General features: G+C 38.0%; 1 protein-coding gene across 12 annotated transcripts in view; it reads left to right on the top strand.

Annotated features, from left to right (window-relative positions):
- PHF20 (PHD finger protein 20) overlaps positions 1-17,862 on the top strand; it is a 75,287-nt gene that overhangs the window by 20,461 nt on the left and 36,964 nt on the right. For 10 of the 12 annotated variants that reach the window (XR_008433845.1, XM_053958400.1, XM_053958406.1 and 7 more), the window contains 8 exons: positions 874-1,045; positions 1,261-1,345; positions 2,040-2,119; positions 5,214-5,601; positions 5,988-6,095; positions 7,136-7,312; positions 8,126-8,299; positions 15,288-15,566. Coding sequence is in view for 11 of the 12 variants with exons in the window: in XM_053958400.1 (XP_053814375.1) it covers positions 874-1,045; positions 1,261-1,345; positions 2,040-2,119; positions 5,214-5,601; positions 5,988-6,095; positions 7,136-7,312; positions 8,126-8,299; positions 15,288-15,566 (1,463 nt within the window). In the remaining variant the exon portion in view is untranslated. The remainder of the gene's footprint in view (positions 1-873; positions 1,046-1,260; positions 1,346-2,039; positions 2,120-5,213; positions 5,602-5,987; positions 6,096-7,135; positions 7,313-8,125; positions 8,300-15,287; positions 15,567-17,862) is intronic. The other 2 variants (XM_053958408.1, XM_053958407.1) reach the window with 1 other exon arrangement.

Raw genomic sequence — 17,862 nt, 5'->3', positions numbered from 1 at the left:
TCTACCATTTGTTCTATCTTTCAAGTGTGGTTTACCAAATAAAGAATACTTGTGGATTTGAGTTTTGTCTTAAGGCCTTTGTTCAAGAATCCACTGAGGCCTTGTCTTTCTTCCAGAATACCCAAAACACCAACAAATGGAAATTTTCTTTTGATCTTACTATTGTGGAAGGGAAAGCTTTGTACTTGGAATGTTACCTTCAGTTGGGATAGTGAAATAGCTGTGATTCTGAAATCTGTACTGAAGCTACAAATTACCAATGCAATTTAAAGAAATACAGAGTTTACAAGGTCTTCCTGATCAGAAACATTCGAATTTGACTCATCACAGATTCCCCTACTACTAATGTACTAATAAATTTATATTTAAAAATCCCAGGATTTTGCAGATGAAATTTAACTTTGAGAATCTAAAACTTAAATTACATTTAGTGTGCCTGCTGGGTTTTTACTGTTACATTGGGTAGATGATTCATGATGCCTGGTGATGGATATCTTAGAGAAGTGAGTGTATTGGCACCCAAGTGTTACTCTTGATAAAAGTGAACTGAAGCTATTAATTTTGTAAAGTGTGATATGTCTAGATGTAGGGAAGGTCTTTCTGACTTCTGAATCTGTAGTTAAATTTTTTTCCACCCCAGACTAAGAAGTCCTTAGTTGTCTTCTCTTGCTGCAGCCAATGTTTGCATTTGCTGTTCAGTTTTGGGTTTTCTTACACGCTTTGCTGTGTCATTATGTAGCATCTTTATTGCTTATACAAGTGGTACATCAAATTAATACGATTGGAGGAGCTAAACCGAGGTTAATTTGTATAAAGTGTCTGAGACAGCTTACCCTTTTCATAATTAAAATATTTTAATCTACCTTTGACTAGGTATCCAGCGCATATTGAAGAAATTGATTATGAAGAGGGGAAAGTACTTATCCATTTCAAGCGCTGGAACCATAGATATGATGAATGGTTTTGTTGGGACAGTCCTTATTTGCGTCCCCTAGAGAAAATACAGTTAAGAAAAGAAGGATTGCATGAGGAAGAAGGTTGTGCAGTAAGTAGAAATTTGAGAACATTTGTGTGTGTAACAGTTTAATGTGCATTTGTCTGAATGATGACCTTTAAAATGTTTCACTGTTGCTGTGTTACCTGCTGTATAAATTTTATGATTTCTTCTAAACATTGGAAAGCTAGTAATTGAAATGTTTTAATAAAGTTGTATGTTTCGGTAATTCTCAGATGAAGACACTTTTAACTACTGTTTTGTAGGGATTTCATATCAATGATCGGGTATTGGCATGCTGGTCTGACTGCCGCTTCTATCCAGCCAAAGTTACTTCTGTTAACAAAGATGGTAAGGATTCCTGGTTTTGTCACGCTTAGTAGTCGTGTATTTCTAATTGTGCTGGAACCTCATTTAGGTGGAGAGATACTACAGCAGATGGAAAACAGCTGTGAAAAATTGCATTTTCAATTATGTGGTTTTAGTCTTTCATTAGCTTTTTTAACCTCTTACCTTTTTTACAAGAAAAAAGCTTTCTGCTGGGATAGCTAGTCAGTACTTGCTTTAAGTATATATGTGGGAAAAGTTTTCTAAATTTGTTGTTATTGCTTATAAACTGCAATAAAACCTATCATCATAGCTGCAAAATCCCCTTAAAATCAGAAAGGATGGGGGAACTGTGAATGATTTGTTCTAATGCTGGGCTTGCTTTAGATGTCTGTGTTGTAAGATCAAGGAGAAAAGGGCTATGTAATTATATATTGGAATATTCCACCAAAAATATTCTGAGGTTTGTTAGTAAGGTGCATCTGAGGAGCAACTCTAAGATTAGACATGCACCTTCATTTGACCAGAATTATTTTAGATAACTTTGCTGTGTCTCCCTGGCCTGTGATAGGAGCTCTGTGTTGAGGGTTCTGACAACACAGGTAAAGCAGCTTTCATCTAGGGCTAATTGTGCAGCTGGAGTATTGCAGCTGTTATCTGGTGCTGTGTTAAATATTTCCTGATCATTGAACTCTTCCACTTTGTTTTTATATTTTAGGTACATACACTGTGAAATTTTATGATGGTGTAGTTCAGACAGTGAAAAACATTCATGTCAAAGCTTTTTCCAAGGATCAAGTAAGTATGGTGTTTGTGCAGCTAGTATATTCTTAAATGAGCAGTTCAGGTAGCTAGATTTGGTGAATTATAAAATGTGAAATTAATGAAAAACCTTTACTGCTGAAATACAGTATGTCTGAAATGAAGTCCTTTAAAATGAGAAGGGGTGATGGATATCTCAAAGGGGAAAAGAGGTCTTCATTTCCCCTTCATTAAAGGGAATCCCTTGAAATTAAATGTGAATCTTTGTGGTATGATTTTGCAAAGCTCTCAGGTTCTTTAAATGCACCTCTTGAACTAAAGAAGTCATAGGTATATAAGTAAAACAGATTTCTAAAAGTCATTGGAAAATTTAGAATGTACATATTAAAACTAGTGATAAGGTTTTGAATCCTCCTGTGATTGTTTTACCTGTTCGAGATTACTTTAAAAAAAAATAAAGGAGTGACAGCTATGGAGTGGACAGAAACTATTCTTTACCAAAGTAACTGCTTAATAGTCGTGAGACACTTAAGGAATGTGACTATTAATCTTTCACCTCACAACTTTGAGAAGATCAGCTTTTTTTAACTATTCCTTGTTTCCCTTCTGTGGTTTGGCTGTTTTACCAGCTCTTCACTTGCTCAGCGCAGTGGGTTCAACCTTCAGCTCATGATAGAAAGTAGTAGTGAGCCATTACCTTTGAAAAAATAGAAACTGCCCTGCTGATAGTGAGGCGCAAGAAGTGCTGCTCTGTACTTTGATTTTCACGTACAGGCAGGTAGGAAAGGCTGACCAAGTTCTGGTCTTGAGTAACTTGGTTAAAACTTCTTAAATACCTGCTTCAGAATATTTTTTGTTACAGACAGGGTTTTAAGTCTGATCTCTTGCCACACATTCCTGTGTGGTAACTGTAGCATGTGGGTTTTTTTGTCATGCTCTCTGCCTTTAGTTTTCTGAAACTTTAAGTTTGAGCAAAGAAATTGAATCTAAATCCCCAGTAGAAGTCTTAAACACGGATTCCAGTAATGAATGTCATTGGTACAATTTATATTTGTCACTGTTGTGGAGAGGTATGGCAGTCCTCCAGATTTCTGTATCTGCCAGGCTGAGACGGAACACTATTTCATGTTTGCTGTAAAGTGCCCTTAATAGCTTTTAAATGGCTATCATTGTGTGTGGTGGAAAGTTGACTAATACTCACAAGTGAACTACTGCAGAATCTTCGTTTCCATGAGAAATGTTTTTATGATATTTAGCATTAAATAAATGGAGTTGAACAATCTGAAGAAATACTCTGCATAAGTAAACCAAAATATTGTCTCTCTTTTAGGAAGTTTCATGATTCTGCATAGCTTTGGAAAGGTTTTGAGAGGAGTGGAAAGGGGTTTTTGGTTGGTTCTTTCTGTTTTCTCCTTTTATCCTTTGTCCAAGATTTCTCTTAGCCCAAGAGAATCTCCTGAGTTATGGTAGAACATTTTTTCTGTCTTTTACCATAAGAAAGCACAAAGTGAGAATTTCCTGGAGAGCTCTACTTCTACAACCAAAAGTAAAGTTAAAAAAAAAAACAAACTTGAGCCACTGGAGTGCTCAAGAATCAGGAAAAACAGGTACAGCAGTAGTGTAGCAGCATGTTGGAAGTGGAGAGGAGGTGTTTTGTTCCTGTTTTTCAGGAGGAGAGAGTGTAGTCATGAAGGCACACATGGCTCAAATCTTAGTACTTGTTAAGGAAAAAAAAGTGCTCCAAACCACACAATTCCTGAAGGGAACAACATAAGTAGGTCATAATTCCTTTAATTACAGTATTACTCTGTCCCCGTGTAGAGTGTGTAACTGGCTATGTTGAACAATGATGGTAAAATGCTAATGACCTGTAACAGTGTGAATGTGCCTTTGCAAGTACACACAATTTCTGAGAGTTCAGTAACACCAAGCGGTAATTCAGACATACTGTATTCATGGTTCAGTTTCTTGAGAATATTTTGACTAGGATGGCTTAGGAGTGTTCCAGTACTACTTACTTGGTTCAAATCAGATGGTTTTGTAAGAATGGAAAGTGTTGAAACATAGTTGCCTGAGGGTTGCTTTTTGAGGTGGTAGTTGTTTGTTTGTTTGTTTTGGGTGGAGTTTTTTTTTGGTGTTTTGTTTGCTTGTTTTCCCCTGATGTTTGAGTTGCTGCTGAAGCTTCTCCCTGCAGCAGTATTACTTCTTAAGGCTATGGTCTGAAAATACCTTAAAAGGTATCAATTCATGTAAGCCATGGATAAGACAGGAATACTGGAGTAGGACAAGACAAGATGTAATGCAGTACAAGGAAATAGTCTTAAGTCGATTCTCAGAATTTCATATGGCTTGAATCACGTGTTCCACTTCCTTTCCCCAAGACAAAGTTCAAGATTGTTGTGCCCTGTAGAACTGTCTGGGAAGGAGCATGGTTGCTCTTTAATGCTTCAGTTAGGCAACAGGAAGAGAGAAGTTAGTTGAACTAAAGTCAGTGTTGACACATGACCAAATATAAATTAATCCATGTGCAAAGCTAGGAGATTTCTGTTCATCTAGGACAGCCTGTAGCAGGATCACTGTAAGGGGGGAAAAAACATAGCATGCATCATCCTCCCTGCCCCTTCCCAGTGATGTAAAGCCTGATCAGGGGAAAGGGGAAGGACATGGAGTAGCCTTAGCAATATCAGCAGCCATGATTAGTGCAAGCAAACTGTGTGTCCATTTTGAATGAGACTCTTCTGCAAAAGGAAGAGAGTTTGCACATCCAAGTGATTGAGCTGTCTGCCGTTTTCTCTGCTGCTGACTCCCACTCTTTCTGCAGTGTCCCAAGTAGGTTTTATGCAGTTCTGCACAAGCTAGTAGGGACCCAGCCTACTTCTGGGAGCAAAGGAACAGCAAATGTCTTCTGCCATTGCATGGTGAAGAATGGATTTCTTGCCCTGTCCTGTTCACATTGTACAGGTCCTTCACCAGTTCAGGTGCCTCTAAGTTTTAATCTGTGGGTTGCAATAGAGTGTGTACTTTTATCACTTGAAAACTAGGACAAAGATGCAGGTCTGCTAAATACAAAGGGGAGGGATGGCTTTTAGACTACAGTGAGTTGATTTTCCTGTCATTCTCTTTGTTCTAGAATATTGTGGGTGATGCTAAGCCTAAGGAAAAAGGTAATGAAATTCCATCATCTCCTGAAAACCAGGAGAAATTTAAAGAGCAGAGGAAAGCAACAGGTAATGCAAAGAAAGACGAAGATGAAAAGACATTAAAGACTGAGAAACGAGTTAAACAACCTGATAAAGAGGGAAAATTTATAGTCATCTCGGAAAAAGGCAAGATCTCAGAAAAGACTATATCTAAGAATGGAAAAGAAGATAAAGAGAATATATCAGAGAATGATATGGAATATTCAGTAGATACACAAGTTGAGAAGAAGCCTGAGAATGACAAGGTAAAGAGTCCACAGGAAAATGCGAAAGAAACTAAGCGAAAGCGTGGCAGACCACCAATAACACCTCCCACGGGTATGTAGCCAAGCTTAAATGTTTAGGCATGTACCAGAACACTTAAACTTACCTAAAGGAATAAGAAGTATCTTGCTCTTTCACAGCCTAAATCTCTAGAAACTCTTAGAAAAATTTAAGTTCATCTTTGTTCAGGACAGCCAGGAACATACTGAAGTTTGGAGTCTTGGAGGTTTGGTCAGAGATTGGATTTAGGCAAGTAACCATCACGTCATATAAAGCATACATGTAGTAGGGTTAAATACTACTATATGGGTTTTAGAAGGCTGGGTGAAGCTGTATTTATGCGAGTCCAGTATTTTAGCTTGTAAGACTTGGGAATTTGTGTTAAAGTGTTTCACAGCTTTGTATTCAATGGATTTTTCTTCTGTTATCTAAATATATAGAGCCAAGTTCTCAGACACTGCAGCCCATAACTTTGGAGTTAAGACGTCGGAAAATTCCTAAAGGAGGTGATGTTCCACTGAAGCGTCCCAGGATTGAAAAAACATTGTGTGAGTTTTTTTATATTCAGCTCTCACACTAAGTGTGTGTGTATAAATATAAAAGTTCTTCAAGCTTAATGGATGGGGAGGAATAAAACGGCTGTGGTATTAATCTTGAACTGTGATAAATGCATTGACTGAAATACAACACCTGTTTTTCATAAATTTGCCATTCATATGTGGCATCATCATGCTGGAATTTCCCCCCTAAATCTTGGAAGTTGGTTTTGGACAAAACGAGGTATAAGTTGTGAGCCTTGATGCAAAAGTTCATAGATATATGGGTGGCAGCGATTATATTGCTTCCAATATATAGAAGGCTATAGAAGCCTTACAAGTTGTAGAAACTCTTCAGTTACTAGATGGAGGATTAAAGCAAGGACACTCTAATACTATGTAAATATTCATGCCACTGCAGTTGAATAACTTCTACTTTATCTTTGTGTGCTTTGTGTGGAGGCTGAAGAACGTGAGTGTGTTGATGAGGAAAGAAAATTATATTCTCTGTAATAGTGTCATGTCCAAGGAGATGAAGATCTAAAGAAAGCTCTTTCCTTTCATTAATACCACAGTCTTAAACTTCAGTGTGTGTAGGTTATTCAGCTCAATCACAGCTTTTTGTGTGTCTGAGTTGTCTCATCTAACTCTTGATATTATTGACGTCCGTGGAACAGCTTGTTTAGACCAGCTCCACTATAATGTGATGAACACACCCCCACTGCTCTGCAGTATGCTTCTTGTGTGCATTTTACATCAGTGGAATTTTTTTTCTCAGTAAGAAACTAGTAAGATACTGATCTGTATTCATACTTCAAATCTGTTACTAGAAGAAAAATGTTGAGCTTTTGCTATATTTTTATACTTATTTGTAACTTATTATAGCTTTTACACAGGCCTAATTTTCCAGGCTTTTTGGCTTTTGGTGTTAGCCTTAATCCTTAAAACACACACTTTCAAGGGAGTCACAGGGAAGGAAGAACTTGAAAGTTTGCTTGTGATCTGTTTGTCTTCCTGTAACTGCATAGTACCATTAAATACAACTGTTCCAGCTCAGGAGAAATTTAAGAACTCTTCAGATAATGCTGAGCGAGACCAGATCAGGAGGCGATCTTCAAGACTCTCATCCAGTATTAGCCATGAGATTTTAAATACAGATCTTGTCACAACTTCCACGGAAATTCAGACTTGGAAAGATGCAGTACCTAACCAAAATGAATCTGAGAAGGGTAAGTGCCTTCACAGTGTACCCCAGATTTTTGTGATGAGGTGGTGGTAGTTGTTGCAAACTCTATATTTTCAGTTGCTTGGCTCCATACCTGGCTCCTTTCATTGCAGTCTCCATATCTGCCATTAAAACCTGTTTGCATCAGCAGGGCAGGGAAAACTCATGGAAAGTTTCTATTGCTCTGCTGCCCTCATTGCTTTTGGCTTTTCATTCCCTTTCTGTCAGTAACCTCAGCATTTCCCTTGGGTGATGGGAGCTTTTCCAGCAAAGGAGAGCTCCATAGGCTAAACATATCCAAGGAAATAATTTGGTTTGGGGTTTTTTTGATTGGTTGGTTTTCTTTTGAAGGGGATGCAGGTTCAGATTGTGGAAATGAGATAATTTCAAAGTTTTAACACTTTTAGATTGTAGAAGTAACAGCCCTAGTACTGAACTGTTACAGTTCTTACAGTTTAATCCTGTTGTTGAACACTAAAAGCATCAAATGGGATGCTTTTATGCTTAGCGGGGTTGAGATAACGCTCCCTTTTCTGCCATGTGCTTTATTGCCTTTCCCTTTTGAGAGAGCTCTTGCAGTGGTTTGAGATCCGTCCTATCTTGTGTGTTTCTAAGCAGCTGTAAGTTTAGAGGGGTGCTACAAGTTAGTTGTGTTGCAAAAATTTTGTGTGACCAAGAGCAAGCAGTCAAGAGCATGGATGGGTATTTTTCTCTGTTGTAATGTGATGAGGATTCCCCCTCCTCCCCCCCACCTCCAGTGTTCTGAAGTATGCTTTTGTATGCATTTTATTCCGGAGAAATTCTTTTCTCATTCTAGTCCAGTTAGAAATTCCTGTTGAATCTGACCAAAGTTTTGGTGAACAAAGATCACCTGGAAACACATTGCATAGCACAGCACTCAGTACAGAAGCCAGTTTGCAGGAAGAAAAACCTGAAGACACAGAGTCTTCGTCTGTTCCTGTCAGAACTCAAGAACCTTCTGCTGCTACAGGTTTGGGTTTTTCATGTTTAATGTTGATGCATTTCTTAAGGCAACTGACACCAGGTGGTTTGTACTTGTGCAAGTGTTAAAATTGAGCATTTTTGCAGTGTTAACCTTGGTAAAGGTTATTATAACTTGGTATTTTTATTCCTTGTGAACTCAGTTTTAATCTTACGCTTTCAAGTTGGACAGCAACCTTTAAAGTGGAAATTGTAATTTTTAAATGACTGAGTGTAATATTTTCAGCGTGATGATGAAGTTAACAAATGATTGTTCTCACTGCTTGGAATTCTGGATTAAATTGAATTTAACACCATAAAAGGTCAGGTTCTTTTCTCCTTAATGTGCTGCAAGTATGTGGTAATATTACTGTTGCTGCTGTTTGGGAATCCTGATTGTGCCTTTTTATATCCTTATGTTTAGACTTGGAGACTTTAGTCCAAATTTATGAAATAGTTCAAACATTTCAGTGTCTATCTTAATATATTTACTCTATTTTCTCTTAGCTGGGGAGTGTTCTTACTGTGCCTTTTCAAATTAAAATTTCCTGTGCAGATAGTAGACTGTCAAAACATGGTGCTATCCTGTGATTATTTCTCAGAACTTTAATTTTTGGACAGCTAACTGGGGAAACTTGAAGTACATATTTCCTAGTTTGTGCTCTATTAAGTAAGTTCAATTTTAAGTGTAACAGAGTACTTGGAGAGATTTATGGTTTCTCAGCCTTGCTGTAGTAATCTTTGTGTGTTGTTTGTTGGTTATTTTAAATTTACCTCTTGTTTGTACTTATCTTGTCTCACTCACTTGGGTGTAACTGTTCCAGTCACATGTCCTCTCCCTTTCCACTAATGGGTACCCTCAGTGCTGGATGTAACTGACCTCTTCCCTTCACATAGATGTGTAAAAGAAAATTTACACATTTACACTAATTAGAAATTAGAGCTCTTTTGATGTTGGTCTCCTTCAGCTATTGCTGAGCATTTGTAATTTGGGTTTAAACTCGAGATAATTCCAACTGAATGTGTAATATTTGTGTGTGTAGTGTCATTCACATTAATGGAATGTGTGGGATGTGGCCTGAGCTTGCTTCATTGGATACAAGCAACAAAGCTGTGGGAACAGGGCTTGGCTAACACCTGCCCAAAGGCTCTGATAGAGTTTGTGCACTCTTGTTCCTGGCTCTTCTGTCAGGACTTGAGCAAGCTAGATTAAAGTTACTTTGGAAATACTCACTTACATTGAATTCTGACCTGAAGTACAGCACTGTTTTTTATGTAAAAATCCACACTTCTGAGTGTGGATTTTATTTAATTGAAAGTTGTTTCAGTTAACATTAGAAATCAGACATGCATCTCAGTGGACATCCAAATGTGGCAAGCAGGTGGTTTTATTGTAGAGCACTCTTAAGGATTGGTGATAAAGCTATGCAGGATCTTGGAGTAAATACTCTCACCTGAAATCCAAGTGCAAAAATCTACATTTCCATACCTAAACAACATTAAAAAGGTTATTAACAAGCAGTTTTAGACAAAGGTTTTAAAATTCATATATTCTATCACAGATAAATCCTTTGTAGTTAAAAGTGGATGTGTTTCCTTCTCCATGCTCTGTCTTCGTTGTGGGATTGTACTGGTACACCCTAGTGCTGATGAGCTGCCTGATGGGGGAACAGCAGGGCGTGGTATTTTACCTGGTAGTGGTTCATGTGTGTAACAGCATGACAACGACAGAGGCCTCTAGGTGAGATCTGAAAATGCCTCTGAAAATCGCCAGTGTCTTCTGCTCTGTGGAGGGGTAGTTATGTTGCGGAGCCCAGGCATGCTGTCCTAAAAATACCCTGTGTTGGAGACTGGGAGCTGAATTAAATAATTTATGCATGATTATCAAGGGAACAGATAGGCTCCAGATAGAATAACTGTGTGTAAGACAGTTATGTTTATTAGTCTGCCATGTGTTCTAAAGAGATTTGGGGCTTGGGCAGGGGCCAGAGTACATTGGTGGAGAGTAGGTGGTGTGTATGGGAGAAGAGGGTGTCTGTTGCATGTGAGATTCCCACAAAGTACAGCATGGAAGGTAGTCATTGGTAGCTTTCCATATGTAGAGCAAAGGCAGTGTTGTAACCCAGTATTACCATTATTATTTGTAGACTTCAATTCTAGTCACTTAGTGAGAATGAATTACCTTCCTGTGGGAGAATACTGTAAAACCTATGGTTTTCTCAGTGTGATTTGTTAGTGTCATTTTGGCATTGTTGAGTAATACATTCTGTTAGTACAAATTTTATCTTGCATGATATATAGAAAGAACTTTATTTTTATAGCATTTGAATATCGGGAATTTTTAAGGACACTAGCATTCCTTTTAAAAGGGTGTTTTTCTAGTCACTGGTTGGTAGATGATTCAAGATGAATAGTGGTTGCAGACATTTATAACAGCAAACACAGTCTTGAGTCTTCCTGTGACTTCCTATGACCATGTTTTAAAATGTAACATGTTCTGAAAGGGCAATATAGCATTGCTTGTCAAAAATGAAGTTCCTTTTTAAAAAGTTTCGACAAAATTCTGAATTATTACATGTACTGAAAGATCAGAATCCTGTTCTGCTGGCTTTTGGCACCTCTAGTGACAAGGGACCAGAAGTGGTGATCAGAATTTGGCTAAATCAAGCTACCTTTCCAAAAAATATGTGACAGTCTGTTGGCAAATTTTTGCAGCCATTTAAAGCTTTGCATACATCTGAAAACAGAAGCATTTCATAGCTGTTCGTGTGAGTTTACTCTTAAAAATTTCTTTAAATTTAAAGATGAGCTGCCTTTGCACACATCTGCTATCAAGTTTGTAGTTGTATTTGCTAGCACTCTTGAAATTACTTATTTATTTGCATAGACATGCATCAGGGATTCTATTTGCCTTATACTTACACCTGCTTTTCTGATTTTGTTCTTTTAGCTTTGGGTTTCAGTTAAGGAGAAGCATAAGACCTTTTCATCAGTTTGAAAGAGCTGCTATTTCTCCTGCAGCTCACCTCAGTAGGCTTTAATTGCTTCACAGTAGTGTGAAAGTTGTATTTTTGAGCCTAACAGGGTATGGTAGGTAAATAAATCCATCCCACCCTGCTCACTTAAAGCTCCCTCGGGTGGGACACCACAATCTGGTTGCAGTGTTTCAGTTACAAGTCAAAGTGCAGGTAAAGCCTTCACATCCCCTCCACCTGGCCCCTCCAAGAGTATGTTGAGGTGTGAGTGGTGCACTGCAAGGCTTACATGCTTTACTGCCCAGTACAGGCTGCTTTTATTGGTACCAATTTATTTCCAGCACAGAGGGAAACTGGTGAGTGGAGTGCCATAGGAAATACTGTCTTGAGTAATTCTTGCAATGCTAAGTAATGTTACAGCTCAAAACCCCACAAGTTCATAAATATATAATGATTAGTGATTATTGATGCTGTTACATATTTCTTACACCAGGCATCTCCTTCTCTGGATTCAGGATGCATTGAAAATTCTTGGATGCTGTCTTTACCTAAATTAGCTTGAGAAGAGCAATTAAGCAAGATGTTTTTTGTTTCACAACTGACATATTGAAAGAGAGGCTTTTTGAAAATAAAGGAAGAAATGTAGTTTGAGAGCTGAAATGATGAAAACACTTGGTGAGCTCAGGAAAAACAACACAAGATTTCAGAATAAATAAGTTGAATGAAATGAGTAATTAGTGAGGACACTGGCCCAGTGGTGTGAAGTGGTCCAAAGCACAGTGTGAAAACTGTCAGCTCAAGCATGTTTGTTACCATGACCTATCATGAAGATAATGTGCCAGAGAACATGAGTTTTACAGAGTTTCAATGTGTTTAATTTAACAGCAAGTGAAGAAATAATTTGATTTTTACTTAATATTTATTTGGAGGCCAGGAAATAGAAAGTGAAGGTCTCCTCATTTTAGCAGGCAGTTGTGTGTGGAATTCTAATGGCTCAAAACTGCAGTAAAACCATCTTTAAGTGGGGGAAAATGGGAAGAGTTCTGTGCACTGCTGGCTTCTTGGATTGTTTACCAGGGTGTTGCAGAAGGTACCACAGGATGGCAGACCTTCAGTCAAGGTACCATGCTGCTGCCAAATATTCCTGTATCAGCAGGAGTTATGTCAAAGAGAGAATTGGTGATAGTGTAAAAACACCTCTGGTGGACTTGGAAGCTTCACACTGTGCATTTTACAGAGAACTTACTGCTGAACATGGTCATAGCTTGACCCTTGGATAATTCAGCCCAGTAAAAAGTGGGAAGGGTTGCTGATGAGAACACTGAAGGAATGTTTTTCTCTGTCGTGAAACTTACAGGACACACTGATGTTTGACTTTGAGTGTCTATGCTTAATGTTGTAATGGCTGAGTGAAAAGCAGATGAGGAGTTTGAATTTTTATTGTAATCATGGGAGAAATAGCAAGTGTTATATTTACCATTCATTTTCCTCTGTACTCACAGAAAATACCCACCAAGCTCCTCTGTAAAGTCAAGGGCCTGAAAATCTGAAGACAGTACACCAAACTTGTTTTTCTAAAAACCAATTTTAGTGTCATATGTTATAAGCAAAAATTCTGTGTGTAAGGATGGTAGCTGCCCCTTTAGATGTTGGTGTAGGATGTCATTTACAGTGTGTCCAGAGCAAGGGCTCTCCAGAAGCTCCCCTGGGTGGCAGAGTTGGTTGTCAGTTTCCTACTGTGCCTGGGTGACAGGGAGTTTTTCTATTGTGCTACTTGTAAAGAAGGAAAATGTAGTGATGGAAATGATTGAAGCTTTGTTTCAAATTTTGTGGGATCGTCTGTATTTTTATTACTCTGAATACATTCCTTTTGCACATTGCAGTAAGTTTTTTGTCTGCTTCCTTGCCCTTTGTCCCATATCTTTGTTATTCCTATTTCTAACTTCAGCTAATGCAATCCTTTCCTTTTCTAACTTGGAGACGATCAGTTAGAAGCCATTCCCTATATCTTCTCCAGAATCTGTCCAGCTCAGTGGGAGGGAAGTGCTCTGAGCTTGGATTCGGGGCCTCATCCCTGACAGTTGTGTGATGCTGTAATAGTTTCCCTTGTCATCTTTGTGATGTTTTTTTGTTAAGTTTTGGACTCCCTTCTGCTGTAGTTGTTTTCCAGCTTCATGTTGGTAATTGCATAGTAACAAGTTCTCAGCCTCTGTAGTCCCAAATGCTGGCTTTTTTCCTTTACAGTCAAGACAACCCTTCTGTATTTGCTTTCACTAAACCCACAGGCCATTGCACTGAGCCTTCCTGAAATTGCATTCTTCCTGAATGCAGCTTTTGATGGTCTGCAGTATATTTTGATTTTGGTATTGGCAAACTTCATCATTCTGCAAGTGTGAGTCTGGCTTTGCTGCAGTCTTATTGATGTTCTTCATGTTGCTATGCCACGGTGTCTTCCTCCTGCTCATTACCACTGTGAAACACCCAAAACTAGTGTCTTTCTTTGTACTACTTCGTTCTCCAATTTCATTACATTTTCTTTCTTTTAAGCAGCTTGGTGTTGCATATGACTTAATCTTTCCCTATGCATTAGGGTACAACTACTGTGTTTTCTCCATGTTAAAGATTTGTTTGTACACGGTATTAAAGGCTGGATGTGCCTCAGATATAGCTGTCTCGGATGCTTCTCTGCACTGTGACAACCTTTAAGTGTACTGCTCAGTAACACCATTTTTGTTACTGCATGCTAAAAACTTGGAAACAAGCTGTACTGTGTTTTTACTCCAGGATCGTGTTGACGCTGCCTTTAACACTCCTGTTCAAAGCAGAAAATCTGCACTTACAGAAAATCTTATTCTTGTTCATAATGTTTCTTGGTACTTTTGTCTCTTCCTTACAGCTACTTCTAATACAGTGTCTAAATTTTCATTCATGTGCTGCATCCCTTCAGTTTTAGTCATGGTTGCTAGGTTTGGGTCTTGTAGTTAAACACTGCGTTCTTAATCCTGAAAGTTGACAACTCTTGTAAAGATGGAAATAACACTTTAGTACTGGCAAAGCAAATTGAAAAATTGTATTTGGAAGCCTTTTTTTAAAAATACCTCATTTCCACTGTCTTCTAGCTGGAGAGGGATTTTTTGATGCTGTGTGTATTAGTGATGGATAATTGCATAGATCTATTTAGATCTGTTTCTTCATTTTTACCTCTCGTGTTGTACTGAGTACAGATACTTGTGACAGTAATCTGATTTAGTTCAAAATACTTATTTTGTATGTTTCTTAGAAAAAATATTAACTAAAAGTTCCTGAAATTCATGATAGATACAGCCTTGGGTTGCACAGCAGTGTTCTGTTGAATAGGTGCCTTAAAATGTTCTTACATTTGAATCTTTAGATTTTCCTTACTTTTTTTTTAAAAACTAAGTAAGTATAGCTCATAGGGAACATTTTTTAACAGGTGCAAGCAATTTTGGTTTTTATTGCTGCTTAAAAATTGAAATAAATTTCAATTTTACTTTTAAAATGTTCTGACATACTGTTTCTATTGTCTTTGGAAATAACCAGGCTTTGGTGGTAGAACTGTGCACCCAGAAAGCAGGTAGCAAAATAATTGTAAGCAGAGAAGCAGAACTGTTTTCTTGCTTTCACCAAAGATGTGAATAGTTGCGAACAAATAATCTTTAGTGTTCCGATTTAGGGATGTAATCTCTGTGTGATTCAGTCTTTTATCTTTAGGAGCACCATACAGTGATATTAGCTGTTGGGCAAGGACTCAGGGAAGCAAAATATTCTAACTTTCTCATAAAAACCGTGGCGTCATGACAACCAGTTTTTATGAGCAGTGTAGGGTAGAGTTTTCCCTTCAGAGTTACTAATCGTAAAGGTAGATAAGGCATTAACATTTTATTTCTAGCATTTCATAGCTAATATGTGTGAATGCATGCTTCTTTTTGCAGTTTAAGTTTAGGAAACCATTTGGTAAATATAGCATATGCATGGGGCAATTTGTCTGTTTTGTTCTTACAGTAACAAAACCTTGTAGGAGAACAGATTTTCTTGCATCAAAAAAAGCTGCAACTATTGATCAAGATCACAAGTTTAGATGCAAGTTCTTGGACTGTTCAAAATCCTTCCGCAAAGCCAAGTTATTGCATTATCACATGAAATACTTTCATGGAGTGGAGAAGGCTTCAGAATCACAGCAGAGCCCTGTAAAAAGAAATATTCAAACCAGAGCTTCTTTGGCTTCTGAAAAAGCAAATCAAGAAAGGTCAAAAAGAGGACGGACCACAGCTGGTTCACTGTGTAAGTATGGTGTTGATCTCTTTCTTTTTTTAAACAGCAGCAGGCAGGACAGACAGAAAATACCAGAAATCAATTTTCTTTTGGGCTGAAGGAGTCTTTTTCAGGGCCGTGTCTTAGTATGTTTCTCTGTGGAGAAGAAGCATAATACGTATATCATGTTGTAGAAAGGTTTGAAGATGTTTCTTCTTCTAGAATTCAAGATCATTTTCTGGTAAAGATCCCACTGTGCAGCTTCTCTTATTTTTCTGTAGCAGCCCACTTGTGTATTAAACCTCTGTTTCCTTTTAAAAGCCCCATTTCCCTGAGTTTCTGACTTGATTTTTATTTTTCTCCTGGGTTACAAATAATATTGGTTGGAGACCTCTGTCCTTTTCTGCATTAGGGAACAGTTTGGGTACCTCCAGTTCTCTCCTATTTCTTCCTTATCTTTAGATTTTGACTTAACTTATCTGTATTTTACTGCCTTCAAGCACATACCTGGCTGGAAATCCAGTACCAGTTTCTGCAGTATTTACTGTTCTATGTCATGAAAAATCCTAGTATTTAACAAGTGCAGTTGTTTCAGCTGTGCTTGAAAAATATCTTCACACAACAGATGGTCAGTGGAAAGGGATGAAAACTTACTGGTTGGCCAAAAAAAGGAGTAAGTTTTAACTGCTTTGCAGTTTACTAAATCACATTCACTTCTACTTCACCCTCATTCTCTGAAGCAGTCTCTGCCTGACATGACATCAGAGTGGCAGTCTAGGTCTAGTGTGAACTGCAGTGGTTGTTAACCTGTCCAGACTTGGCACCCGTGGACTGATGTCTCTGTACTGCAAGTCCATAAAACTAGTCATGTCTTCTGTCTTTTCATTGAGCCCTTTTTCTAAAATCCATCTTTCTCCTTGCTGAATTCCCTGACGTCTTTTGTCTTTGCTGTTGATCTTTTGTTCATAATGTTGTTTAAGAATTACAAAGTATTGCAAGTTGCTCACAGAGTTCCAGCTCACTACAGCAGGATATATCCTGCCTTACTTTGCTTCGTGGCTGCTTTTCTTAAGAGAGTCCAGGAAATGAGTTTTCATTTGAGGTGCTACTGCTTGTTCCTAACAAGATAAGTGTGACTTTACATATTGTAACTACGTATATACCCCAAATATTTCTGTATCTTTAAATAATGCAAAGGCATAAGCTTGGATTAGGTAGGAAAAGAGTTCTCTTTAAATGCATTAGGATGTAAGGATTTGTATGTATTGTACTCTGTATGCAGCTTAATTGAAACCAAGTGTTGCCTGGAGAAACATACCTGAGATAGGCATGGTGTGAAGACTGGCTGGTGACAGCTGCAAATTCATCAAAACAGGCTTTGTGCATGTCATGGACTTTTCATTAACCAGACTTCTGTTTGGCTCTTTAGAACTGTGTAATTATTTTTTGATTGGAGAAGTTGTTTTGTCATGATTGTCTTGAATGCACTGACTAGTGACTCAAGATCTTGACCCTTCCATTTATCCTTTCCTCCAGGTGCATACAGTCAGATGCACCATCATCACTGGCAGGTAATTCCTTGTGGAGCTGAGATGTAATTGTATTTGCTTATTTTAAGCCTCCACCCCTCTAATTCCCTATTTGTGGATAGATACTTTTCACCTGGATCATTTCCATGATGTATTCAGTAGCAGGTCTCTGCACAGAGTGCCTGGGGTGTGCTCACAACTGCTGAACATTGCATCAAGGTGAAGGGAGGGCTGTAAAGTTCTCAAGTCATCTTCACAGTTGAACCCTGCTGTTGGTGGAGCTATAATACATTTTTTCTTGATGAGGAAAAGCAATGTCATTATATATTAGTTATACATCTGATATTAAGTGCCATTGTTTTCTAACTCAGTGTGTTCTTAATGTCCCTAATATTTGTTTGGTGGTGCTACACAGTTGAAAGCAGAGTTAATGAGATTCATGAGCTCTTACTTTGAAGTTGTATTTGAAGTTCTGTTCTTCTGTCTTAATGGCATGTATAGAAAGCCCGTCTTCTAGGCAAGACTTTCTGTCTCCTGAGCACTTACGCCACCTTTTCAAAAGGCTTTTCAGGAGGTACTGCTTAGAGTGAAAGCTTTTGAATCCGTAATTCGGTTTGCTACTTGGTGGGTATACTTTTCATATTTACGATCCTTTTGTGAGCAAAAATTCTCCTGTTTGAAAAGAATATGTTTAAATAATTTTACCTTTTGATACAAATGTCCTTTTCTTGTATTTCACTATTATTAGGTAGATTTTAGTTCTTAAGAAAAGGTGGCGATTTCTAACAGATAAAACT

This window comes from Vidua chalybeata, chromosome 17 (genome assembly GCF_026979565.1).
Source record: "Vidua chalybeata isolate OUT-0048 chromosome 17, bVidCha1 merged haplotype, whole genome shotgun sequence".
NCBI lineage: Eukaryota > Metazoa > Chordata > Aves > Passeriformes > Viduidae > Vidua > Vidua chalybeata.
The sequence above is the reverse complement of the archived record's forward strand: the minus strand, read 5'-3'. Positions and strand labels throughout refer to the sequence as shown.